Source organism: Ammospiza caudacuta, chromosome 5, assembly GCF_027887145.1.
Source record: "Ammospiza caudacuta isolate bAmmCau1 chromosome 5, bAmmCau1.pri, whole genome shotgun sequence".
Classification (NCBI taxonomy): domain Eukaryota; kingdom Metazoa; phylum Chordata; class Aves; order Passeriformes; family Passerellidae; genus Ammospiza; species Ammospiza caudacuta.
This window is the reverse complement of record NC_080597.1, coordinates 48,322,053-48,349,829: the sequence shown is the minus strand read 5'-3', so window position 1 is coordinate 48,349,829 and position 27,777 is coordinate 48,322,053. Positions and strand designations below refer to the sequence as shown.

The window sequence follows — 27,777 nt, the reverse complement described above, 5'->3', positions numbered from 1 at the left end:
CTGTGAAGACAAGTAGCACATTGCTGGTTTTAACCTAGGTGTCACTGGTATCTACCATCTCATTCCCTCACACCAGCTGCACTACACCTTTCCCCTTTCCCCTCTGCACTGTGAATCTTATGAAGCAGTTCAAGTATCTGCTGGGCACTTTGCATACTTGTGCTCTCTTGGTTCTTTCTAAAACGAGTAGGCATACCGTATTTGAAGAAACCAAAAAGACTGGCGCTGTAAATATATTTTTGTATTTGTACAGGGTGCTATTTCTCATTTACCAAGTTTTCACAGTATGGACTGAAGAGAAACTTCTCCTTTATTTAGCAAAAAATCAGAGGAATCAAAATTTTGTGTTTAATGGGCCTAAATCATAATTTAATCAGACAATTTTAGATATAATTCAAGATTTGGATGTATACTTCAGGGTTTTTTAAAAGCTTGGTCAGCATTTTCAGACAAAGAATCTTTTATCCGGCATACTGAAACTTCATTCTAGCTGTGAAGTAAGAACACTGATAGGAGGTGTTGAGAGATTTGGAGAACCTTGAAATTGTTTAAGTTTTAACAGGCTACAGTGAAACCAGAATTTGATGAATTTAAAACACCTGTAATATTCCAATTGTGAAACCAATGCTGCATGAGCCTTGCTTGATCTTTGCCTCAGTGAGACAGCTTTCAGATGTACTCTGTTCAGCACATCAGCTCAGTTTTGACAGTAGTTCACATTTTGTGCTTGCAACACCGTGAACTGAAAGAATTTCCCAAGGAGCATTCTGAATCACATCTCCCATTTCCAAAAGTGTTGCTTCTAGCACTGAGGCTTCATTGACTTGCAGTAAAATAGAGCAGCTGGGAAGGCTCCCTTTCCATTAAAGGTGAGATTAAAACCCCCCACCACCCCACCATACAGATTTCCTCCAAAATGGGAAGCACTGATGAATAGATGCACACATATATACCACCACCTGATCATTAGATGGTACTCTGGAAATACTGCAATGCAATTTCACACCCATCTGGGCTACTAACCCTAGCTGGTTGTTCAGGCAGGAGCTGGTCAAACAGGGCAGGATTTCAACACCAAATTCATCCCCATGTGTACACAATCTGTCTGTTCTCCTACCCACCAAATTCTTCTTGCACAATCTGAGTTGGTTTCGGGATTTCAATTGCAAGAGAGGAATAAACTCCTCTCATTACTGACTAGTATATAACATGTGTTCAAGGGCTTTTTGAGGGTCGGTGTTGAGGCAGCTTACACTAATGAAGATTTGTAAGTGCAGGAAGAGATAACTTCTTAATTCTTCTGTAATTTGTTTTTTTCTTTAAATCAAGCAGAGGAAATCACATGCAAGGAATGCTACATAATGCAAAACTAGGACTGCATATTTGGCCACTGAGACAGCAGGACATGCACAAGGCAAGGTACAAAACCCACCTTATCGTGCATAAATGATACAAGGATCATCATTGCAATCTCAAGTGTTTTAGCTGCAGATGTATCCAAACTTCACCTCCCAGATAATACAATGTAACAAGGGGAATAGTAAATCATCTATCAAAAGGTAAAACATTAAGTAACAACTTACTCTACAACAATTGCAGGGTATTTTGGAAGATATACAATTACAGTTCAAAATACCTGAAGCTCAAGGCAAGTATAATCAGAATAATCAGAAACATTCAAGGCATATATGATAAGAAAAGCCAGACTAGATTATGATAATCTTTTGCCTATAAAACGTATCAATGACAGAAAGAAAATAGTCCCTATAAAACCTATAATGTTCTCCATAAGGTTTTGCCTGTAACATAAAATATCTTTAGTCTCTCTTCTCAACAAAGGCATCCATAAATGTATGAAAAAGAAAATGAATGCTATGCTCCCATTTTTAGCTATAAAAATTTGTAAATAAAACAAAGAAAGATACACCTAAATTCATAGACTGACCTCCTTAAATTGGATTAAGCAAGGAAATAATTTTAAGTAGCTTTAATAATATTCAAGGCAACTTGTTTTACACAGAATGCTGTCCTGTCTTTGATACAGATATATTCTAATGCGTCCTTACCGGCACCAGTTTAAACAGCAATAAGCCAGGAATAATGCTACTATTGTACATCATCTCCATAAGTAATTTTCTGAACTGGCTGTAGTAGCAATTTTTCCAGTTATGGGTGTGTTGTTTAGTGCATTTTTGGCTACAATTCTGCACACTGTCATTGCAGTTTTGAAATACAAAAGATTCTACCAACAGCCAAAAAAAAAGACACCGCAATTCAAAGTTAAGAATGCTAGTAGATTCATGCATGGACAGAAAGACAGAAGCCAGTGAACTGCACTTTCCAGTACACACACTCATCAGTTACTTAAACATGTAACATTTTAGGTTGGTTGCCTTTTAATATTGCATAACTTTACCGAGGTTATCGGTTCACCTGTGACACTTTAAAGCTAATTGAATACTGACATAGGTGAAGACAGACGGAGAAAACACACCAAAATGCTAGTATTTGTCAATATGAATCTATTGTGTTATTTCATTAATTTCTAAAAGAACCCAAAACCACTTACTGTCTTGACAGAAGAGTTCTTTTTATCTCATGCACAGAAGAAATTAATTGGTCTGACTACAATGAGAGATAAAAGTGATTCTCTATTAGGGTATTTTTAACTAGCATCACATACAATGCAGATGTATAAATCAGAGCACAAATTCAGATTCATGTTCTTCACTTCATTTTACTTACCATCAGTTCCTATTTTACTTTTAAGGTCAGTATAAGAGTGGAAAAGACACAAGAAAAAACTGAATATTGAAGAATACTTCTTTAGTCATTAGTTGTTTGTAATTTTAATGGTGTTAGACCTTAGCATATTTTTGGAGCATAAACTACTTAGCTTTACAATGTTCAAATATTGTTAATCTTAAAAGACTGCTCATTTGAAGCCTGAACTCTCCCACTCCATTTACAAACAGCCCCTACTCTCTTACACTTGATGATGCCTTGTTTGCAGTGTCTTGGTCAGGATACAAATAGAGTGGGCTCTGCAATGAATTTGCTCTTGGAGGTGGTTGTGTAGTAGTCAGTCTTTCAGAATTTCCTGGAGAATTCTCCCTCCACCTTGGACTTGCCTGCTCTTCTGACATTTCCCACACAGATGGGCATGGAGAGGTAAAATTCATGGTGGATCGTGAGAGGTAGTTCTCCTGAAGACCTTCTTCTTGGAGGCACCTGTTAGAAAGCACTTCTTTTTCTTTGGAGTTTCGCCATTTCATCCTTCGATTCTGAAACCAGATTTTCACCTGTTTGCAAATTAACGAGAGTTTATTATTATTCTTTGCTTTAAATAACTTTGCCCTAACAAGTGGTTTATTCCTTTCCATGCTCTTAGTTTCATTATTTGTTATCACAGTAGAGAACCAGTGAAGCCAGCTGACTGACATTATCTGAGGATTTTCCCATCACTATTTACTACACCTGGAACAAATATTCGCCTTGACTTTCACCACCTACAACAGATTACTTAGCTTAGAGAGGAAAATGGACAGCTCAATAGCTAGGGATAGAAGAGTTTCCTACAAACAACATCCTTCTTGACAGAAGAGAATTCCCAGAGAAAATTAGTATCATCATTAAGAACTAAGTGATATGACTAGTGGTGTGAGGGCCTCTATTAAGCAGAGGCTGTAAGAAGCATGACTGTCCCCTTCACAAACATAGCTAAAATCAGCTTGGCCATACAGAAAAGTGTGTTGTGACATAGGAAACAGGATTGACGATTCAGAGACATTTTGTCTGCCTGACTACAGTTTTCCAGGAGTTGCCTAGAACCCATGTGATTTTGAGATAAAATCAACTTTTCAAAAACTTCGAGTTGCAATTCTTAACACAAGCATTCAAAGGCATTTATGAAATGCTGGGGAAAGCTTGGGGGAGAATATAACCAGGAACTAGTTTTACATGAAGAGAAGAAAGGTAAGGGTGATCAATCAAATTATTCAGATTAGGTTCTCTTTTCCCTTAAACATTTGCATTTAGGTCTAGTATTCAGATACTTGATATGAAGACAAAGGTATGAGAATCATTGTCTTAGATGACAGGTACTGTTCCTCCAGCACAACTGATCAGAAAATTGAAGAAGTAACCTTCACAGCAACTTCTCTTCCTTTCATGGGGGGTATAAAAAAAGAAACTAATATCATCTGGTCTGTCACTAGCACAAAATTATATTCTTATCTATGTATCATTACATTATTTTTTACACACCCAAGCTCTTGAATAACATGAGCACAGAAAGTAATCTCAAGGAAATAACTGTAATACTAGGAATTTGACTACATTTTGGGAAATACTTTAGGCAGCACACTGGTGAGTGCAATTGCACATTTCGATTGCAATAGTTTTACTGCAGAGATTACAGTTCTGTACATCACACCGAGAAACACAACACTCCGCTTTTGTGTTTATTGTTGCAGTGCTTGCAACAGTGTCAGAGTCATCAGGTTGTAAGGAACCAGCACAGACCACCAGATCCAACCTCCTGTGCAAACTAGAGCCAACTGCAAAGTTAGATCAAACTGTTGAGAGCCTTTTCAAGTTCTGAAAATCTCCAAGACAGAGATGACAAGAGCTCTCATCACCACTCTCAGGCTTTTCTGTCCCCAAGATAGCTTCTGCACATGTATCTTAAGCACTTTCAATCCTACTGCATTCAAAGAAACAAAATTGTACTGTCATCTCTCAGTATATCAGCTGCAATCTTGAGGGCTGCATCTACTCCAGCACCTTCAGAATCCTATCTGTCAGCAACTACCATGTTAATTTTCTGCTGTTACATGCCCTCACAAACTTTTTCCCCCCAGCTTCTTTCAGATTTTGTGCTCCTCAAGCCAGGCATTTTTCCTATGTTTTTATCTGCAGACAGGCGAGAGCCCAAAGATTCCCAATTGTGCCACTGCTGCTCAGCACCACTATTAATGTAGCTGTTCAGGCACAACAACTAACTGGAGGCATTGGACCCTCAGCTAAACTCTAAAATCCTGCAGCAGACCAACTCAGACTCATGCAAAAAATCCCATGAAATGGGAATTGGCAAGGAAAGTGGGAGTGTTTTAGCAGGTCACCCTGCAAAGCTTTATTTCTTATGGTATCTCTCAGCTCTAAAAATATCTTTCTTTGTGCAGTCAAGTGTCATTCCATAGGGATGGTTGCCTGTCTGCTGCAGAACCGTTCCAGAGGAAGTGCTGTTGACTGCATTGTCCCTAGTTGTTCATCTGTGAGTGCAAAGGGTGGAATGAAGGAATGATCTATGCACTCATGTTTTTGCCTTTAGAGCAGAGGGATGGAGCATAGTTCCCTACCCCAAAGCTTCCAAGGGAGCTCTATCAGACAGCAAAAAAAAGGGAGTTGGAAATGAAACACAGAGGTCATGTTTCTTTGTATGAAAATGAAGCCATCAAGTTTTGAATGTACACAAACAGAAAATAAACCAGGAAACTGTTCAAGTATTCCCTAGTTTTAACTGCCATTGGTTTACTGAGGTCTTTGCAGGTAAAAGAGCTCAGGGCTGCCCCTGCACTGTTCAACTTTCCTCCTTCAAAGCCATTTTAAAGATTTCTCCCCAAAAGTACATTTCTTACCTGAGACTCCTTTAGACCCAGGTTAAGGGCCAGTTTCTTCCTGTCTGTTTTACTAATATACTTCTGCTTTTGGAACATTTTCTCCAAAGCTTTCCTCTGGTCTTCAGAAAAGACAGCTCTTCTTAATATGCCTCTCCGGGATTTGGAGTTAGACTCCTGGGTCAGAAGAGGCAGCACACTTTCCTCCCCTGTTGGAAATAGATGAGAATTTTCCAAAACATCTAGCATATATCAGAGAACTATTAAGTGCTGTTCATTATAATGGTTGCAGACTCCTGTCCCACTTTTGATTTGTTGGTGTTATAAGTGTGTTGTAATGCTTCAGTCATGTTCAGTAAGGATTAAATCCTCACTTGGATATAGAGGTGTTGTCAGTAGTCAAGAGTCTCCCCCTGACATGGTACAAAGAAAATCAGATAAGTTCATAGAGGAATATTAGGACAGAGCCCATGCTACTGCAAAATTCAAATATAGTCAGGGGGAAACTTCACTTTTCTTTGCCTGTCATCACCACTGAGTAAGCTGCAACAAGTTTTCCTATGAGTTCATTTACTCCTTGTGTGGAATGTAAAATGAGATAAAAGTGGTCTGTAATAGTGATTCAAAGAAACAAAGTAGGCTTTCCTCTATTTTTTTTTTTAACTAATGAAAGAGTTTCAGAGTGATCTATTTCTCAGAAAATCCCTGGTCATTCACTTAGTTATTCTGGAAACCACAGCAATTTTTATATTAGAGGATTTGGAGAGTACTTGGACTTACTTCTTTCAGCCTGGTTTCTAATCCTTTGACATCTCATAGCAAGTCCTGGGAGAGCAGCTTTCAGTGTATCGAATCACATCCCCTAAATGCACGCCTAGAGGGAGCCCTACCCTGGAAAACAGCCTCAAAGCTGGGGGACAGAGCTGCAGTGAAGCAGCAGAACTGTTTACACAAAGAGCACAGAAACCCCAAGATAAATCTCTCGTGTTCCTCACACCCAATAAAACCTAAAGCCATAGTGCTTTCCCATGCTCCCTCTCCCCTAGAAAGATATGGTGTATGAGAAGCAGTCCTTGGTGAGGCTTTATATGCACCCAGCTTCCTGGAATACTCAGGAAGCAGGAGCAGGGATCAGTTGAATAGGGCCCATCATCAAGCAGGGCATGTGATAATTAGGGAGATGCAAACAAGCCACGAAACAGCAGCACTTTGGCTCAGAAACCCATGCCATGGCTGTACAGCCACTGGCACCTACAATCTTGCTGTAGGAGTGGCAATTCAGATGCAAGCTGCCCTCCTGCTGCCCACCACCTTCTCAAGTCCAGGGGCCTAGACTGCCCTCCCAGCTTATAGTTACAGCAGCAGCAAAGGTGTGCTGCTGCTCAATTCCTACAAAGGATACGACCATTTTCATATCAAAGCCAAAAGCAAATCCTCCCTGAAAATCAGATTTTCTAAAATACTAAACTTTTTTTTTTTGTGTAGAAGTCTATCTATTCTAGTCAGCTGTAATGGGGTGGGAGGGAAATTACATACATTTTTTCAATTGATATAGTGCTCTTGAAAATACTAATGAAATCCAGATGCAGCTTCCACAAAATGTCCTTGGGGCTACACCACATTTCAACCCCAGTATATTATACATACATACACATGGGTATATGTATCTTTAAACACCCACAGAAAAACAAAGACACATATATTGAGGGTATTGTAATATAATGATGAGAAACTGAAGTGTATATCTCTATGTCTTGCAAAGTTGACTAAATACTTTTGTAGCTATGTGTTACTAGTAACACATGATATTGATATAACTTACACTGCTCCTACATCCTGCTTCCAACTCTGATTGACTAGGGTCAGATTTTAGGATTCCCTAAAATAAAACTACCCCTGTGAAACATTACTGATTTAGAGCCCATTGCATTCTGTCAATTCTTTTCTTGCACTTTTTACGTCAAGAAATCAAGATGTTTTTATCTGGCACTCATAACAGCACGTGGTAAAAAATAATTATTATGATTTGCAATGTTACAGTATAAATAATCCTTAATTTATACATATGTACTTCAATTTTCAAAATTATATCTAAGACCAGATACAAAAATCATAACCTACTGGTTAATGTCCTGATATTTATTACACTGTGATACACAATCAGACTTTATCCAAATCACAATAAACCATCTGCAGAACAAAAGTAAAAATACCACAATGGAAGGGCAAGCCAGGCTGATATTTCTCTGGGGACTTCAGAGCCTGTTCATAACCCCCACTGCATGCTCCAATCACACCTACAAAACTGGGAGCAAGCTGGGAGCCTTCCCTCCTCATGCATGTTTTCTCTTTCTTCTCAAACTTCATGAATTTAGATACTTTTTTCCAGGTAGCCTCTGAGTAGTTTCTGCTGAATTGTCAGCATTCTCAGGTTTAGTGGAAGGTACAGTCTGAGCCAGCAGCAGAACTGGTATCTTCTCTCCTCCCCACGGTGGGATGAGAGACACCAGCAAGGGAAGAGGCGTAACAGGGCTGGTCCTCACCTCCCGGCCTCCGCTCCACAATGGAGTTGTCAGCCAAGGACAGAGGACGCCAAATTATGTGACCCCTTAAAATTTGTCTTGCCTGGCTGGTTGTTAACAGTCAATCAGCAAGGAAACAACCTCCTGCTGGAGCCTCAAGGCACCAATTAATTCCAGTTCAGGCAGTATGTAGGGTCCAGCTTAACACCTATATTAGACTAATAGTGAGGCATCTTTACACTCTAAGGCACAATATGTGATGGATTTTAAAAGATTAACTGAACAAAATTTAACGATGAGCAGAATGATCAGAAGCATTAACAAACAGTCTATGGAGCAAAATATCTGAAACCTACCACCAAGTGAGTAGCCTAGAGAACTTTTTTTAAAATAAGCCATATTCTAAAATGCACTCCAACTGTTAAACAAAAACTGAATTTCAGTTTGTGGATTATAGACCTTTTCAGTGCAGCAGGATAGGCAGTCATTTATACATTTCAACAATTCCAGCAAAATTAAATATGTTAGTTTGCAGTTCATCTCTGAACATGCAGCAGGTTCAGTGTTCTGCTCACATAAATGTGACCAACTATTTCCTATGTTACTGATTTGATTTTTGTTAAGGCTTTCCTTTGTATCCTAATATATAGTGATAAATGTCCCCTTAATCTGTGGAACAATTTTCATTTGCCTTCATGGCAGAGACCACCTTGAAGGAGCAAGTAAAAGCTTTAGTCATGGTTTCCATTTTTTCATTAGAATTCAATACATTCTAGTTAAATGGACAATTAATAGGTCACTTCCAAAATAGTAGTGTATCAGTCCTGGTTAATAAACAATCCCCACAGTTGATAATGGGCCTATGTATTCAGCAAGTCCCTGTATACACTCAGCTCATCCACTAAATCCCTTTTCAGGTAGACAGGGTTATATGGGAAGATGAGCTAGAATGAGTCTATAAAAGTCAGTTTCATTCACTGCTTTATTTTTCAGTCAAGTGCTTTAAATGGTGTCCAGAAAATCTCTTGGAATGTGAGACAGGAGAAAAGACTGGCACATAGAGTATTGCTTTATGGCCATACAAAAGGGCAACTGACCCTTGCCCAGGCCTTTTCAATGTGAAATGGTTCCTAAAGTTCATCTGCACAGTGAAAAATTGTGGTGAGGTCGCGTGTGGATGAGTAAAGTGAAAGTGGTGATTGGTCATGGTGCTGTCAGCCATTGTGGGAGAGCCGAGGCCATGTAAAACGCTCTGTGGGAAAGTGTCAGCCCCCTAAAGAGGTGCTCAGAAACTTGCAGCTCATTAAACTGCCAGCATTTGCTGCCTCACTTGTCAAGAATCATTCAACTTAGCAACTGCCCTCCTGAAACATTCATAAAAAGCATGCACTTTAGTCAGGAATGGTTTGAATGCAACTGTGATAAAAAAGTATATGCCAGAGCACGTATAAGTTCTACTTTTCATTTGGATTTGACAAGAAATTTTTGCTTTTCTTTCTGTTTTGAAGAAAGAGGGAACGCCCCTTCTGTTTTCATTCCTGAGCCATAAGCACAAAATCATGACTGTCCATTCTTACAACTTTGGCTTGCCATCTTCCCAATCAAGGTTAAATTTAGTTTTGGATTAAATGGATTCTTAATCCTGAATGGATAGTGAACACTTGTCAAAATTCTCTTTAACATACTTCTTCAATTTTTTACATTATAATTAAAAAGAGAAACAAAATTAAACATGTGCACACATTTGACTACTACAAAAAGAATGATTGTTGTATTTAAATAATGCTAAAGCTTCCTGAATCATAATCTACACCCCTAACAAACATTAAAATGCAGCACGCATTTTACAATCCTCCAGCTCTTTTCTTATTTGCAAATGTTTATTGACACTGATTTTTAAAAGAGTTACTGATTTTAAAGAATTGTTTCCAGCAAACTGAAAACAAGGCACTTTCCTAGGTTAGCCCTGTCTGGGTGTCTCAATGCCATTAGAAACCTCTCACAATTGCTCAGTGTACTTAAGTTTGATAAATCTTTGGAAACCCTCTGAATAGGATTGCTGTGATTTTACTAAGGAATTAGCTGCTGCCATTGCATCACCAATTAGTTTTCCAGAACACATTAAATCCTGCTGCTTTGGTTTACAGAATAACTCAAGCATTACTGATGAAGCATAAAAACTTACTTGGAAAAGCAGTGGGGGATGCAGGGTGCTGACAGGACCCACCGCAGCATGCTGAGTAGAATGGTGGGGCTCGGAGAAAAAAGTGTTTGGAAAGAGCTGCAAAGAAAGCATAGATCTAATTGGTTATCCATTGAGCTTAGGTGATATTCATAACAACAGTCCTCCAAAAAGTCAGTGTGTAAAGTCCTGCCCCACAAGTTCTTTTTCCTTTTTTCAACAGGGTGATATTTTTAAGGCAAACAATGATAAACCAAGTAATTGCTCTTTAATTTAGCAAGGTTATTTTACATGCGTAGCTTAGCTATAATATGCAAAACTGTTCCTATATTTATAAGAATGAAGCTCTACAGACTAGAAATTTCCTTCTGTAATTGCTGCAATTATGGGAGTTTTTCTAAATATTGGTATAAAACATATTGTTTCAATAATATGTTGCTGAAATAATGAGTATAATGAATCTGAAAGTTATGTAAAATAACTCTAGCAAGCATGTCATCTTACAAAAAAAAAATCAGCTGGAACTCCAATGCTGTTAACAGCACTCAAACCAATAATGTCCTCAACAAGAAACCTTTAGGAAGAAAATTTATAAAATGCCATGAGATGAAACAGCTGAGCTCTACAGGCACGTACTACAGGGCCTGATTCTGTTTCTCTGACTGTCAACTTAGTCTTGCTGGGCAAGTGCTCTAAATTTAAATAAACCACTTGCTGAAGGCTCTGCTTGATACAACAAAAAAAATCTGCAAAGTCAACTCACAGTATTAGGTAATATTTGGTAAATTTTTTACAGATTTTTTTTAATTGCAGTCTCTCATATCTAAAAAGAACTTCCAAATCATGGAAAGCTCTTCATTATCTATTTATCCCTTAATTTTTTCTATAAGGCTCGCTCATGGGATTTTCCATTAATCATAATTACCTATCAATTTCTGCTTGTTCTAGTCAACTATGAAACCTGGGATATTTTTTTTGTTTTGAAAAAGATACATCATTGCTAGAACTGAACACTTGTAAAATGTGATCAGCATCAAAACATCTATGTCACTAGATGTGACACATTGGTTTCGGCACAAAATAAGTGGCTCTAGAGCCCGTACTGTAGTTGTCCAAATCTCCAGAAAAAAAAATTAAAATAAAAAAAAGTAACTGCAGACTTGGGTACAAAAAAATAAAAGAAATCAACAATCAAAAAGAAAGATAAATAGATAAATGTAGCTAAGCCATGCTGCTAGTTTTTAAAAGTTTTTCAAGTGCAATTAAAAATAAAGATAATTCAAAATTAATTTTCCAAGTATGTATTAGGACCTCAAAATAAGTTTCCTGACCCTTAAATTTGCTGCTATCCCAGAGTAAAAAAATTATTGCTGTAGAAGTCTAACTCTAAACATTTTTTAAAGTATTAACTTGCAATTGCTGGCTGATAAGCATTTTAGTAGTACAGCTTTCTATTGAAATTTTGCTGTTTCTAATGAAATACAAATTAACTGCCTGGTTTTGAGGCATATACTTGCAAAACATTTACAAAAAAGAATGATTTACGCCAGGCATTAGCATTCTAAAGGTTCTTTTCCACACAAGACCACCAAATGTGGAACACGTCCTTAGAAATTTAAAATCATCAAGAACGTGCAGCCAAATCCTACCTATCCCATGTATCCAAAGGGTTTCAATGCAACTGGTGAAGTGTGTAAGCTGGAAAGAATCTGAGTGACACAAAAAGCACAGGAGCTGTAGAAGATGAATATCGGCCAACCTCCTGGACATTAGAGCTTGTCATTGACAGTATATTTTATCCTCTGAAATTCCCAGACTCTCAGGTGAAGGAGCTTTTCCTCCCTTCCTTGGTAGACTCATTCCTTGTGCTTTTATCACATTTCCCTTACAGCCAAGTAAAACTCTCCACCTCTGAAAATACAACTTAGAATACAGAAGACGGCACACTCCATTCCTTTGCTTTCTTCTTAAATGCCTTGGATATTCCTTGGCTGCCATAATGTCCTATTCCCTCCAATCATTGCTCCAGCACCTTATTCATGCCACGCAATTTTTGTCAGACATGTTATCCTGTCCTTGATATTCCCTCTTGTAGTATCTTAACTCTGTCCAGTTCCTTGCTCTGTTTTTATAATGTGGGGTTCATAATGGCATGTGAGAAAAGCAGAAGACACCTGGATAAATCAGAATTGAACAAGCTACTGACTCAGATAGAGAGCATGTTCCTGCAAGTAATGACAGGAATAGGAAAGGACAGTTTCCTCCACTCACTACATCTCTCAACAAGTAAGCTGCAAGCATAAAGGTCTGAAGATGGATCACAGCAAAAACTTAAGCAAATTCTTTGCTTAAGTAAACTCCAAACAAGCAATATATTTCCATGGAAGTTGCTGACAATGATTTAATACAGTAGCACAGTACCATGATGCAAACAGAAGAGATCTTGATCCTAATTCTGCTCAAGTTGATGGAAATCAGGAGTCTGGCTTACCTGGGCATTTTACTTAATTCTTTCAACCAACTGCTGCTTTTTTTGCCTGCAGGGCACGTATCTCTATGAAGCAGAATATTTGCTTAAGAAGTAAGATGCAGGTGAAATCCTCAAATCCTACTTTGAACAAAGAGGTTCCTGAGCTCAATTCTCAATATTTAGTCTAGATCCTGAGTAAAAAACAATGCCATGATGTCTCTCTATGCCTATAGCCAACACGTATGTCCAGTTTGTAACCTTTTTTAATGTGCTGCAGCTATACTGATGCACAGGTGAATTCTACATTACATACATGAAACTACACCCCTTCATCTACTGAAGCTGTTGCACTCAAACCAATGTGCAGCAGTTCTGCAGAGTTACATCAGTAAAAACAATGTGACATAATACAGGGATACTCAACCCAGTCTTGGGAGTTCTACAGGCAGAAAAATGTTAATGCTTCAACATATCCTTATATTTTATACAAGTATATATAAATATATGCACTTATATTTTTTTATCTTCAATAAAAACAACACAGTTCATCACATTAAATGGCTTCCACTACCATTCCACTACCACTGTAAGAAACTCCATTAACAGAATTAAAATTGCCTAGAATTATGCTGAAATTGTACCTGAAGAAATGGCATAATACAGTTTTGAGAACAATATAGAGGAAGCACTACCCATTGTTTTCTTTTCACATACATCATAGCAACTCTATCAATATCTGTTGAGCAAGAGACCTAAAGCAAATGTTCTTTGCTGTTCACATAAGACTGAAAATTGCTGAGATGTCAGAATATTAATTATGCCATTTTTTGGCCAGAATGAGGTACACAGTAACCAAAAGGCAGCTGTTGCTCCCAGAGATATACAGGAACTTAAAGCAGGGGCAAAATCCTAATAATTTGTATTCAGGACACTTAAGCCTTTTTCTGCTTTATATCTTCATTTTATAAAACCAAGACTGTGTGGAATTGTTTCACAAAACTCAGTCTTTACAGGTTTAGCTTCACACATGCATGAAAAGTATCAAAGTGTAAGTGCCTTTTGGCACTCCAAAAACTGTACTATATGCCTTAAAAGAAAATATATTGGATCATATATACAAAAGTATTAAATACCTAGGTTATGGGGGTTTTTCATAAAACAAATACTTTTGACACTGGTGCTGTATACAAATTCTAGTAATAGTGTTCACTACATTTATTGCAGTGAACAGAAATAATTTTATAGGAAATAAAATAATACTAAACATGTAAATGGACTCAAGCTTATCTAGTGCTAAAACTCAGAAAGCATTTCAGATACTAATATTTTAAAAGACACAGTCTGGTCTGAAAATATTATAAATTCAAAAGCCCTTCCATTAGAAAAGTCATACTGATAATGGGATCAGAAGTTTTCCTTCCAACTATCCATCATTTTGAGAGTAAGGCTCCTAAATACAGTCCAGCTCAGTTATGCAACTTTGAAAATGGCTTAATATTAAGGAAACTGTTTACTCTTTCTAATTCTACTGTTGTGAAATAACTCAGCAAAGAGTGTAGGCTAACAGCCATCAGGAAATTGGGAAGGGGTGAAGGAAAAATGGCTATTAAGGGACAGTGAAACTGATGGTAAACTTCTGGTATTATCCATACAGGCTCCTTCACTGCACATGCTGCTAATCTGTGGGGGGTTTTAAAGATAACTGATAAAAATGTGGTATCAGCCTGTGAAGAGAGCTGGAACACCTCCAAAAGATTATTCAGAAAACTGCCTAGAGCCAGCTAACAAAACTAACAACAGAAGCCGAGAAACCTCAAGCTGCGTGAACACTTCAATTCTCCAAACATGCTAAGTCCACATGAACTGCTTTCCACCATGATGCCTAGGTTTCAGCCCTTGCAGGAAACTTAAATGTATTATCAGTAAAGCTATATCATCTGAGAACTTTGGATGGTTATGGGCACAACTGGAATTTCCTACTTACATCCATTCTTGGCAATATTTAAAGTAGGCTTTTGCAAAGCTGCAGGGAAGTGTCATGTCATGAAGGGTTCCCTGAAAACAGTCCAGCAGTAGCTCTGCCAGCTTAGTGATCCAGCTGAGCTGCATTTCTGCTCCCAAACCACAAACCCTGGACCTCATGATGAGTCATTGCTCTTTCCCTAGCAGTTACTGTCTTTAGAGTGCAACGTTCCAGCAGCAGTTGTGCAGCCCCAAAGCATTTCAATCAGCTGAAGAGGAGCCTCCAACTGCAAGAACAAAGCAGCAGCCACTGCCATATCCCACGCAAAAGCAACTGCCATCCCATGGAAGTGGAAAAACTTCCTGCAAGAGCCTGTGGTGAAGAACCATGCAGAACTGGCTTTCCTGCACTCCCAATGAGTCCATTTGCTTTCTATTTATTCCTGTAAAACACAACCACATGAATGTTCAAAGGAAGTCAAGCCAAACGGGTAAAGCAGAGTAGCATCCACAGATCAGTTTTTAAAAACTGCCAAACATTCAGAGAAAGAGTTTTAAAGTTCTAAATATATATATTTTTTTAATTCCTACACAAAACATGGATGCAAGGAGTGGGCTTACATTTTTATGCTGGGTCATGGTGGGGCTTTCAAAAATTGGCAGAGCAGCCCCCAAAATGGGCTTGAAATGTGCTAACAGCATAATCATCACTTGCATCTACAGCAAGGTAATGGCCAAGAGCATCACAGTGCAGATTATCTGAAACCACACTAATCACTGTCAGTTTTCAGAGGCATCATTCACATGCCTAACTATTATGTAGTAATTTGTTGTACAGTACTTTCACCACCTGAGGAAATACGCCAGCCTGAGGCTGGTGACAATACATGGTCAGATCTCACCTGTACAACCCAAAGCAACAACCAAACTCTTCAATGTTTGCCAAAGACTCCATGGGTACCCTGATGTCAGGAGTAAAAGTGGCTTTTACCCTCTCCATGCCTCCTACACAGCCTCGCTATTGAGAAGATGGGAATCCACCTTTGGATTTACAATTCTTTTCTGGCTTTGTCCTTCCTCAGGATGCCCATGTACTAGTGTGCCTCAGCACTTTATGACTTCCAGTTCTTTTCAAAACAGGCATCACTGTCAGTTCTCTGTCTAAAAGTTCAGTGTCTTGCCCAAGTTCCTTGTCTGGGCCTCCTGTTCAGACAATGAGAAGAGAGAAGTGAAGCTCTCTTACAAGAAGCTCTACATAACAATTCATCACCTTAAAACAGACACAGAAGGTGTCTCTGGAGGCATCTCTCTCTATTGACTACAGCTTAGACAAGACACCTACTTTTTATTAAACAGCTGAATTGCCATGACATTCTTCTTGTCCCTCATAGGTAACATCAAAAGAATATTATCATCTGTACAGCCATAAAGACTAAAAAATATAAAAAATTCAGCTAGAAAGTCATTAGGTATTTTCTTTGACTTTCAACATACTACAATTTGTTTAGAAATCATTTCCTCAACAAGCATGGCAAAATTAAGGTCAGCTGCTGCAAGTCAGTATTTCACTGGTTTTTCATTGTTGCAGCACTAATTCAAAATTGTACAAGAGGCCAAAATGCACCATTTACTCCTGTGGTATGCACTGATTAGCCAACTTTTTTTACCTGGAGCAGTCTTTACTTGTTGCAGTATTGCTAGCTCCAAAGAGACAAAAGTCCCAAGATAATACAAACAGTGTTAGAATAAAAAATAACACATGGCAAATTCTTTCTTCTTTTTTTAACATAAGGGGTTTAGTATTTTTACATTTGTACAAGGAAATACTTTTTCAAGTTGAAACTTGAAATATTGAGATATTCACATAGTCACAAGGAGGTAACATTCTCACCACACATTCAGAATACCTCAAGAGAATTATGTGCTACAACTGCAGACAAAAGCAGCCTCTCATGAAAAAATTTCGTAAGCTTTTCAGTACAAAGCAAAGGCCACTTCTCCAAAGCGACAACTCGCCTCAAAGAAACACAGTCCAGGTTACTGAAAATATTTGGATGTATAATTTTATAAATATCAGAGTCTACATAAAAGACATTTGAAGCAGCCTCTTACTGCTTTATATACCTGCAGTTGTTTTCTATTGGAAAAAAAAAACAAACTCCCCTTTCTGCTGTGGGGTCATGACTGACCACAAAACTACCATGTAAAACATCAATTATTTTGCAGAGCTGCTTTATAAAAGAATGCAGAACACCTTCAGAGAGCAATGGAAGCAGAGAACTTGCCTTCCAAAATTTAGGAGGATTTCTTAACAGAAAATAATAAAGACACAGTACAATAAAACCTGAAATCTGCACTTAAGTTTGCCTGATGAGATTAATCCTTAGCACAGTCATGTGTTTTCTAAAATCATGAGCAATATACTACACGATTTCAGAAGACCAGCTCATTCTGGTGTACAAAATACATTTCACAGAAGTTAATTCAGTTACTGTAGGCATGACTGATTCCATGGTTTCAACTCAGTCAATTTCTTTTGTACAAACTCCACCACTTGTCTTCCTAGTGCAGCTCTGAGACCTTCTGGTAGTATCTAAGTCTTGCCAAGGACCAAACTCGGGACCCTCTTCCTTCTGAGAGCCGGCACGGCGAGAGCAGCCAAAGGAAGGAGCGGTGTCCAGCCAAGGCTCGTACTCCTCACCCAGCACAGCCTGCCACACTAGCGGCTGGGTCGCAGAGTAGCTGGCACTAGGCTAGCTCTGGCAACCTCACAATGAGGACAACAGTTTGTCCTTTAAAAGCCATTTTGCAGCCACTCTTAAAATATGCTGGGCATTCCAGACCAATTCTATTAAATGGCTCACAAAGTTAACTGGAAACAGGAAACGTGCTAGTCTGTGATTTCTAATACTTACAAAAACTTCTTTGCTTCCAAAGACAAACTTTCAAAACAATTACAGTGTCTCAGTGCTCCTGGTAATCAGGGAATAAGAAAGGATGCCAAATAGATCTCCCCACCTTAAAGAAGCTTTCTATCTCCAGAAAACACCAACTAAACAAGAAAATTCTAAGACTTGTCAGTCAACTTGTTGCCTGAGTTAGATGAGTCAAGACAAAACGTTGGGCTTTTTCCTGTCTTTTATTTTACTGAAAGCTACATGTCGTTTGAGGACACACCCTGGCTGCCAGTTGGCTTGGAATCAATAATTAATAAGCATTAATTCACTAAGAAGAGGTCCAAAATTAAAGAAAAAATGTCACTTAAATTTCAGTAATTTAATTGCCTCCTGGTTGTCATAAAGAAACACAGGACACTTTATTAAATATGGGAAATAAGATATGTTTGATTCAGGATAGAATTGGTGGCATCACCTGAGAAGACAAAAATCGACATAATTTTCCAGAGGCTTAGCCTGCAGAAGACTTGATTTAATTTCCTTGCAATGCTACCAGTTATCTGTATTACCTCAGGTGAGTCACCTCATTTGGTTTTGTTCCAGCTTCTCCTCTACACAATAGAAATCTCTCCTATCTCACTGGCTCAATGTGATGATAACTGCATCAAAATGCAAAGTACCCAAATGTTACAGAAAGAAAAGACACATTGATAGCACAAATGTATCTGGATATGTATAAAGTACATCTATGGATGCTTACTCTAAGTCCAATTTATATTTACTATATGGTTCTTCTGTTTTCTTTTTTGTTATGCTTGCTGTCCTTCATTCTGCTCTCTTGTATTCTGATGCTTTAGGCAAAAATCCCCTAAGATAAATTTCTCAGCAGGTTTTACAACGGAATTATCTCACTGTTTGTTTTGCTGCAGTTTTCAATTTCCTTTCTCTGTTCATCTACAAAAATGCCAAAATTAAAGCAGAAAGCCACATTCTTGCCACATGACCATATTCACACTGTACAGCACTTCCTGTCAACCCCCTCCTGGACAAATTACTTAAGAAGAGCAGAGATATTTAGAAAAATTATTTCAGGTAGCAGAGTAACTTCACATTTCCCAAGGAGGTCACTCAGCTCTAGTGCCAGCCAATACATCTGGAAACTAAGTAATGAGGAAATATTTGAAGTGGACCTCTTTACAGCACCTGTGCTACAAGACACAGCATCTCAGCATCCTCACATCTGATTTTTATGTGTCAGAAAACACTGAAGAAAACTGTCAAGTCTTCTATTTATCCAGAATATAACAATAGGCTGGGAGTCAAGGGACTGAAACCCAGATTAACAAGAGGAAATTGAGGACAGCACAGAGCAAAGGGGCTTCAGAAGAAGTGCAAGAAAGCCTGTGGAATTCCAAGCCAGTATAAATTGGTATACCACTGCAGAAGGCTCATGAGTTTACCATACAGCAGTAATGCCCCTTCTGCTTTTCTTTCCTAAGTTTTATGTAACATGCTCTTTGCTCATGTTCTTCTTAAATTAAACCAAACTAATTTCAAACACCTACAATGACTACATTTAATTTTTTTAAATGTATATAGTGATGGAAAGTGACTATTTAAACTTTCACAGACAGCAAATATATTTATTTCTACTATGCTCATTAGATGATGTAATATTTAGGGTGTGATTCTTCCTGAGTTCTTGTTCACTTTTTTATTCACAATAATTTTGTAGGAGATGTATGTAAAATACACATGCAGATAAGGACTTGAAATAGTCCAACTAATACTTTGAAACCTGTAAATTATGGGAAGGAAACTTGCTGATACAACTCAGTTGCTGAGGAGTTACAAAAGGAGAAATTACCATGATGAGATAGCCCAGCTCAAGAATGCCAACCTGGTCTCTTTTGCCACCATGGATAAGCATTTTCCAATTTACAGAAAGAATAGAGGATCTACATTTGTTAGCACTTTTATGTTAAAAGGTACCCTAAAATGGAGTGGTTTATTCAAGTCTTCCCTTTGTAGGTACTGTGGATATATATTAAAAGGTTCAGCTTATTCAGTTAAGTCTCTGGTGTGATTTTGTACTTCCTTCTTTTTGAGAACTTCTGGTGACCTCACCAGAATTTGGGACAACATGAGTAATATACTGTTTCCAAAAAGTCTGGTACTTTTTCAATTTCTTTCATTTTTTTTTAATTAAAAAATAAAAGGAAACTTGGCTTATGCGAAGGTAGTTTATTAGGGAACTTTTAGTCCCTGCATGATCTATAAAGCACTTGTTAGTTCAGAAAGATTTTTTTGAAAAAAAAAAAAAAAAGCTTGCATTATCATTTTCAATCATCTTTTTAAAGACTTCGAGAAAGATTTTCCAAAGTGCCATGTGATTTTGGGGTTCCAAATATGAGTTTATTCTTGAAAAAAAAAAAAAATCAGTAAATTAAAAAACCCTACCTAGCACAAATTCTTAGTCAAAATATCTTCATTAGTCCCTGGAGGCTAAAATTTTTGTTCAGCCAAAATGCTCCTTTGCCCTCTCACTGTATAAACAAGAAACATTACACACAGCCTGACCACCCCAGCCCTACTCACAAATGCAGTGTCTGGTCTGAACAGTTTCCTCAGTACACGCCTACACTAGAGACAAGAGACTCCTTAGAAACCACAAACTGGCTCAGCAAGACAGTTCCAATCTAACTCAAATTTATGAATGTTGAGACAACTAAGAGTCCTCATCACTTTAAGACGTACAAGTGAGATCAGAATCAACAGATCCCTGTTAGAATATAAAAGTCACTGTCACAAGTGTATAGTCACAGGAGAATTTTCTTCTGGGTGCACGATGAATGAGGAAATACCAGTATTTTTCCCTGCTCAAATCTAACAGCCTGGTGCTTTTGCCAAGACCTGTGGGAGCTGTGGAATCAGAAGAAGCATAGGACTGGACTCCAAATCGCTAGGCAGACCTAACATATTAAAATCACAACTACTGCTATGGGTCAATCAAAAGAAGAAATAATCCTGGAAACAAACATTTGCAAAATTTGGCATTCGGGAACTTCTGCAGCAATTTACCCACAGCTTTTTAAAACAAACAAAAACCCAGTCAAACAAACAACAACAATAAATAAAACCCAACAAAATACCTTTGCTCTAGCAAATAAGAGTGCTGGGGCATCTGCTATCTTCTCTCTTTCCACAAATAAATACAGCATTTTCTCCAGAACTTTTTTTCAGGGTAAGGGCAAAGGGCAGGCAGGGATAATATTCATCGAATTGCAGGAAGATGATACTTGTCCTGTTCCCTGGCCTAGCCTATAGTTAGTTAAACACGTTTAAGTAACTGATATGCTTAAGGTGCCACTTACCTGAGAGGTCAGGAGTATTCAGAAACCTTAATGTACACTTTGACTCTTTCCTGCCTTTAAAGTAGATAATGCTAAAGGATTAAATACTACTTTGGAATTTGAAGAACAGTTTGCAGAATCTAATTGAAATAAAATTATGTTTGAAAAGAAAACAATTTCTTCTGTTTTCAAAGCAAGCCTTTTGGTTTCACATCTCAAAGACATAAATAAATACAGTTCTGCTTGTCTGATTTTCATTTTAAACGCATTTAAAACTGTACTACTATAAATAAAAATTTTTAAAATACCGCATAATATTGGAATAATTTATGCATTATAACAGAAAAGCAAAACACTATATAGATAGCAAGTCTAATACCAAATTTAATGAATTTACTACAATCAGTTCCATGACTAACATAAGTATACATTTCTTAAAGTATGTTGCTCGAGCCCAGACAAAATGTATCTATACGAAAATCGACATATTCAAGAAACCGAATGGGTTTTGGAAACCTGTTTGTTTCCAATCCTATGGCACGGATTCCTGCGGGCCCCCGGCGGCCGCGAGCTGTTCCCCACCGCCCGGCAGGGCGCTGGCTCTCAGTGTGACACCGGGGTGATAACGCACCTTTACACCTCTCTAAAACTTTTTTATTTTCCCCCCGTCCCCGGTTTTGTCAAAACTTCCAGAAAACTGCCTGTTCTACGCGGCTTAATCCTCCTTTTGGCAGGAGGAGCCGGGTCCTCCACGCCTTGCTGTCCCGCAAAGCAGGGCGTGTAGAGAAACGAGCAGCTGCCTCCCGAGCTATCGCTACTTAGGAGATAGGACTGCTCTCCTTCCTCCCAAAACTTGGAATTTCAGACTTTCCCGGAGCGCCTGTTGGCGGCGAAGCTTCTACCACCTCTGGAGTCTGCGGGACGTCAAGACCTGAAAGAACTGCGATTAGGGGCGTTTAACAGCACCCGGCGCGGCCATCGCGGGGCTCTGCCGCGCTCTCTGCACCCACAGGTGCGCCGCCCGTCCTCACTCGGAAGCCACCGCCCGGCGCCCCGCACCACCCGCTCCTCGGCGTCCCGGTGCCAGCGGCACGGCGAGACCCTCGGCCGGAGCCCCGGGCGCAGCCCCCGCCGCGCCCAGGCGGCACGGCCCCACCGGGGCCCGGCGTCCCGCCGCCGCCTGCGGGCTCCTCGGAGCGGCCGCGCCTCTCCTGCCGCCGTGTCCGCCGTGCGGAGCGCGGGGCCGAGCCCTCGGCGAGCCCCTCGGTGCCGTCTCCCGGCGGCAGGACGCGGGAGGGGCCGGCGCTCACCTGTGGCTGCCGGCGGGAAGATGCCGCCTCTCTCCGCCGCCGCGGCCCGCGCTGGCGGGCGGCCGCCGTCCGCCGCCGAGGGGTTGAGCACTTGGAAAGCCCATCTTGCCGGGAAGGGACCCCCCGAGGGGTTGATTTGTTCCGCCGCGGGGCACAGCTTGAGGGGCACGGGGTTGGCGGGGAGGGGACGGAGCTGGGCAGGGCTCGGAGCCCCGGCCCGCAGCAAGTTCTCGATGAGGAAACTTTTGCCCAGGTTGCCGAAGCCCGGCGCCGCCGGCAGGTTGAGGAGAGCCGAGGAGCCCACCAGGTCCCAGTAAAGGGCGCTGGGCAGCATAGCGAGACTTTGTACCCTCCTCGCCCTGCCCAGCCCGGCCCGGCCGCCGCGGCCCCTCACTGGGCTGGGACGGGGCGCCGGGCTATGGGGCCGGGCGGGCTGGCGGGGCCTCCCCGAGGGCTGCGGGGAGCGGAGCGGACGGCTCGGTGAGGCTGTCCGTGAAGACGCGGCGCCTCTCCGCCGGGCTGGAAGGTGTGTCCAAGCGCATTCATTATGTCAGCCGGGGACGAGGAGTGATGGACGCGGCCAACAATGCCGCCTTGCCCGGCAGCCCCCCGGGGAGGGGGCAGGGCGGCAGTCGAGGTGGCCGTCCCGCCGTGCCCGCCCCGACATGGCGGCGGGTCGCGCCTCCCGCTGAGGGTGCACCTGTGCGGGGGACGGCCGGCGCAGGGAAAGGCCGCTGGCCTCCGTCCCGGCGGGGAAGCGGCTCCGGTGCTGGCCGCGGAGAGATCATGTCGACCTAATGATCCCATGAGGTAATGGGAAGATAGTCATTAGCTCACTCCCTCTGGGCATTTTTATCTGGCCTTTTTTTTTTTCCTTTAGTTACCCGCACACAACATGCACGCTGGATTTTCAGCATTTGTCTTAATAAATCTGATTAAGATCATCACAGTACTGTTAATCATAGTTTTTTTCGAGATGTTGGACGAAGCTTTGTGTGGGCATAAACATTCTTTGTCCGGAATAGCTTAGTCCATTTCTACTTCCTGGCATGCATTCTTTATTTGCTTACAAATCACGTAATATAAAAAAGATGTCTCATTTTGCAGTTCAAACATGCAAGCAGAAAGTTAAAATTGAATGCTGTTCCAAAGTCCTGAAAGCATCTTCCTGTTTTGCAGAGAAATCCTTTTATTTCAAAGCAGCTGTTCACCAGTCTAATCTTGAAGATATTCCCTGCAAAATCCTTTGGAGGAGGTGCATCCCTTATTTTTGTATGACAGCAGAGGCATAACCCTCGGACATCAGGGTGGTTCAAAGCTAAAGCCAGCTGGACTAGTGGAATCATCTGTGCCCTTGGTTGAGAAACGGGAAGGATGCCTTAACTGCTGTGGGACTAAGTAATGCCTTGGGGAATATAAATTAGATGCTCACGTGTCTGAATCTTTCCTTTACATCTTAGGGTAGATTTACCCTGCTAGAGTTTTGGCACTTAATTCCATTGGTACTAAGATGTGGTGAATGAGAGCCTAAGAGTTGAAAAGGCTGCTTCGTGCCAGAGACCCATGCAGTTTGACTTTGTGTCTTACAGCAGTGGCTGTGAGCAGGAAGAAGTCCAAGATGAGTCTGATAGTTTTGCCCTGATGCATTCTCGTAAGTATTCTCAGCCGAAACAATTTCCACAGCTTGAGTGCTTGTATTGGCAAATCTGAAGGCCTTCATCAAAATATATTAATGCAAGTATTTTACTAATGAGCATTTTGAGACTCTTGCTCCTTGTTGTAGAATGGACAGAAGCCAGGCTGTTGTATCCCAGGCTACATCTGAAGCTACTGAGCATTGTTGTAGTCGAAGGTGCAGAAATTATGTTTCTAAGGGAAAGAAACAAGTCAGGAGGGCACTGGCTTCTGAGCATTGCAAGTAGCTGCCTTTCCAATTACCCCTCATAAATTTATTCACACTTAAGGATTTATTTTGTCTTTAGTTTCACTGATTAAATTCTCAGAGAATTCCCAAGGGCCCGAGACACTGAAAACCATAATTCAACACTTGGGATGTGCAGTTAGTCCATCCAGCTGTGTTGTATGAATAAAAGGTATTCACCAGGGAAATGATGGATGTCAGAGACTATAGCCTTCAAAGACAGACTTGAGTTTTGGTTTCCTCCAAGGCTACTTTTGAAGCCAGAGTGGCTACTAATGTGTTCATCTCAGCTGTGTAGTTTGGTAAAGTATGATTAGCAAGTTTCATGTTTCTATGAAATATGAGCACAACACACAGAAATATAGCACTACACAGAGAAATATAACACAACACACTTCTGAGTTGGAAGAGACCCAAAGGTTCATCAACATGTGTAGCATTTGACTGCATGGGAGAGAGTGATCAACCACATGATAAGTTAAAAATTCATGTCAGGTTGCATCTCTAGTTCCAGGGTTTAACCCATGCCTTGCAATGTGTGTTTAAGCAGTGTCTTTCTTCTCTCTGATTTCCATCTATCAGTGGCATCTCACCCATGATCTGACTCTGCTGTCATAAACCCACCAAATCACAGGACTCAGGTTTTAAATAAGACAGGAAATACTATTTTTCAAGAGGTTCCCAGTGGAGATCTCATACTGGTTGTGTGATGTTAAGCAAGGGTGGTAGAGCAGAATAGCAAAATGAACTCATTAAACCAGGGCAGCCTCTGAGCACTTGGTCTCTGGGACATACATCTGCAGCTCTGCTGAGCAGTAGCTACCAAATTCTGTCTATTCTCTGGGCAAGTGATAATTAATTGAGTATAGTCAGGCCCAAGAATTGCTACCTGTCAAAAGCTGGAGAGCACAGCACAAGAAAATATAAATTCCTTGTTCAGATCTGGAGTATGGAATTATTTGAGAGTAAAACAAGTGGCATCCCTAAAATCCAGATACTTTCTGGTGGATGCAGCCTGGAATTGCATGACAAATGGATCCCTAGCCATGGTTGTGATAAGTTTTTGGTTGTGTATTATCCAGATATATTCAGAAAGTAGAGATGACATTCACATGATGAGTAGCTCTTCTTTTCATTTGATTATTCAAACTTGGAAAGTACTTGCTCTGCATTTGGATTTTGTCAATTTACTAATGTACCTTAATGAGACTAAAGGAAAAGAAAGTTTGCCTTCACTGGCTATCTTGGCTTGTATCAGGTGTTAGGAAAACATGAAGATGTACTTCTCAGGCTGCAAAACTCAAAAAATGGGGTACATGAAACATACATGAAATTCTCAGTAATCAGTTAAGCCTTCCCTACTCAGAGGACAGTCTTACTGACAGGGCAGACCATTTATGTAACATATCAAGCACAAGATCTGTGCAACTATATCAAAGTCTCCCTAACAATTCTTCTTCTACATCAGCTCTGCCCTTTCTCAGATGGCATTTCCATCCTTGATGGAAATTTCCTGATGCTTAATGGCAAGCTTGCATATCAGCAGCATCTGCATTTTTTTGCCAAATTTACATGCATCTGATTTTTCTGCAAGCTCTTCTTTTTTCTTTTTTTTTTTTTTTTTTAAGGTTAGAACAGCTAACATTTAGGTCTGCACTCCAGTAAATCCCCATTTCTGGCCTCTGTCTTCATGGTGGACTTCAGCTTATCAGATATGTGCTGGAAATGCAAAACAGCTTAGAGGAAACAGTCAAGGAGGTTCCTGGACTGTGTGGAAGGTAACTTCCCCACACAGCTGGTGAGTGTGCCAGCTGGGGAGCTGCCCTGCTGGACCTGCTGTTTGTGAACAGAGGAGGACTGTAGGTGATACAATGGTCAGCAGCAGTCTTGGGCACGGCAGCCATTAGATGATAGAGTTTTCTATTCTTGGAAAACTAAGGACAAAACTCAGCAGAATGCTGTCTTGGACTCCCAAAGCCTTGGCAGGCTTTGTCCTTTTTAGAAGCTTCATTGGTATACCGAGTCCCATGGGAGGCAGTCCTGAAGGGCAAAGTATTCCAGGAAAGCTGGATGTTCCTCAAGAAGGGACTTTTAAAGACACTGGAGCAGGCTGTCCCCATGTGCCAAAAGACTGGGATGGCTGAATGGAGAGCTTTATCTGGAACTCAGGAAAAGAAAGGGAGATGATGACCTTTGGAAGAATGGCAGCTCAGCAGGACTACAAGGGCATGAGCTTTTTCAGGGAGGAAATTGGAAGGACCAAAACACAGCTAGAACTTAACCTGGCTACTCCATAAAAGACAATGAAACTGTTTCAATAAATACCTTTGTGACAAATGAAGGAAGGGCCCTGGAGGCTCTCCATCCTTCGTTGAATGGAAAGGGAAACACAGGAACAGAGAATGAGGAAAAGGCTGAGGTACTCAATGCCTTTTTTGCCTCAGTCTTTAGTAGTAAGACCAGTTGTTCTCTGAGAGCCCAGCCCCCTGACCTGAGAGACAGGGGCAATGAAGCCCAGATGATCCAAGGGGAAGTGGTCAGTGACCTGCTACACCACTTAGACACAAGTCTCTGGGGCTGTATGGGATCCACCCAAAGGTGCTAAGCTGCCTGTGGCTTGCACAGGTGCACTGTTTGTGAGGTAAAATATTGCCTGGATGGCTGGGCCCAGAGAGGGATGTTTAATGGAGGCCAACTGGTGGCTAGTCACTGGTGGGGTGTCCAGGGCTCAGTACTGGGGCCAGGCCTGTTTAATGGCTTTATCAATGATCTGTACAAGGAAATTGAGTGCACCCTAAGTCATATTCCAGATGGCACCTCCAAAGAATTGGGTGGAAGGGTTGGTCTGGTGGAGGGCAAGAAGGCTCTGCAAAGGGATCCCGATAGGTTGCATTGATGGGCCAAAGTTGTATGAAGCTGAACAAGGCACAAAGTGCTGGGTCTTGCTTTAGGGTCATGACTAGCACATGCAGCGCTACACGCTTGGAGGAAGAGTAGCTGGGAGGCTGACTGACAGAAAAGGTCCTGGGGATGCTGTTGTACATCAGCAGTGTGCCCAGGTGGCCAACAAGGCCAGTGGCATCCTGGCCAGTATCAGCAAGAGTGTAACCAGTAGGGCCAGAGCAGTGATTGTCCCTCTGTGCTTGGCACTGGTGAGGCCACACCTCAAGTGCTGTGTCCAGTTCTGGGCCCCACACTACAACAAGGACATTGAGATATGGAGCATATCCAGAGAAGGGCAACACAGCTGCTGAAGAAGCTGAAACTCAGTTCTTCCGAGAAGTGGCTGAGAGAGCTGGGGTTGTTTATCCAGGAGAGAAGGAGCTCAGAGGAGACCTTATCACTCTCTCCAGCTGCCTGAAAGGAGGCTGTAGCAAGGTGTGGGTCAGTCTCTTCTTCCAAGTAACAAGCAATAGGGCAAGAAAGATTGGCCTGAAGTTGTGCCAGGGGAGGTTTAGATTGGATATTAGAAAAAGGTTTTTCAGTGAAAGGGTTGTTGAGCATTGTAACAGAATGTAGAAAAAGGTTTTTCAGTGAAAGGG

At 40.8% G+C, this 27,777-nt stretch overlaps 1 protein-coding gene across 1 annotated transcript; it reads right to left on the bottom strand.

Moving 5' to 3' along the window:
• Positions 1-226: 226 nt before the first annotated feature.
• DBX2 (developing brain homeobox 2) lies at positions 227-22,739 on the bottom strand. The gene is made up of 4 exons (XM_058805676.1): positions 22,315-22,739; positions 10,326-10,421; positions 5,640-5,827; positions 227-3,302 (listed from the first exon to the last, which is right to left on the bottom strand). The coding sequence occupies exons 1-4, from the start codon at positions 22,646-22,648 to the stop codon at positions 2,979-2,981; spliced, it is 942 nt and encodes a 313-aa protein (XP_058661659.1). The 5' UTR covers positions 22,649-22,739; the 3' UTR covers positions 227-2,978.
• Positions 22,740-27,777: the final 5,038 nt, after the last annotated feature.

Coding starts and splice junctions, on each gene's coding strand:
- DBX2 (XM_058805676.1), bottom strand. CDS start 22,648: ATGCTGCCCAGCGCCCTTTACTGGGACCTGGTGGGCTCCTCGGCTCTC. Junction 10,422..22,314: donor CTTCCCGCCGGCAGCCACAG/GTGAGCGCCGGC, acceptor CTTTCTTTGCAG/CTCTTTCCAAACACTTTTTT. Junction 5,828..10,325: donor ATCCCCCACTGCTTTTCCAA/GTAAGTTTTTAT, acceptor TATTTCCAACAG/GGGAGGAAAGTGTGCTGCCT.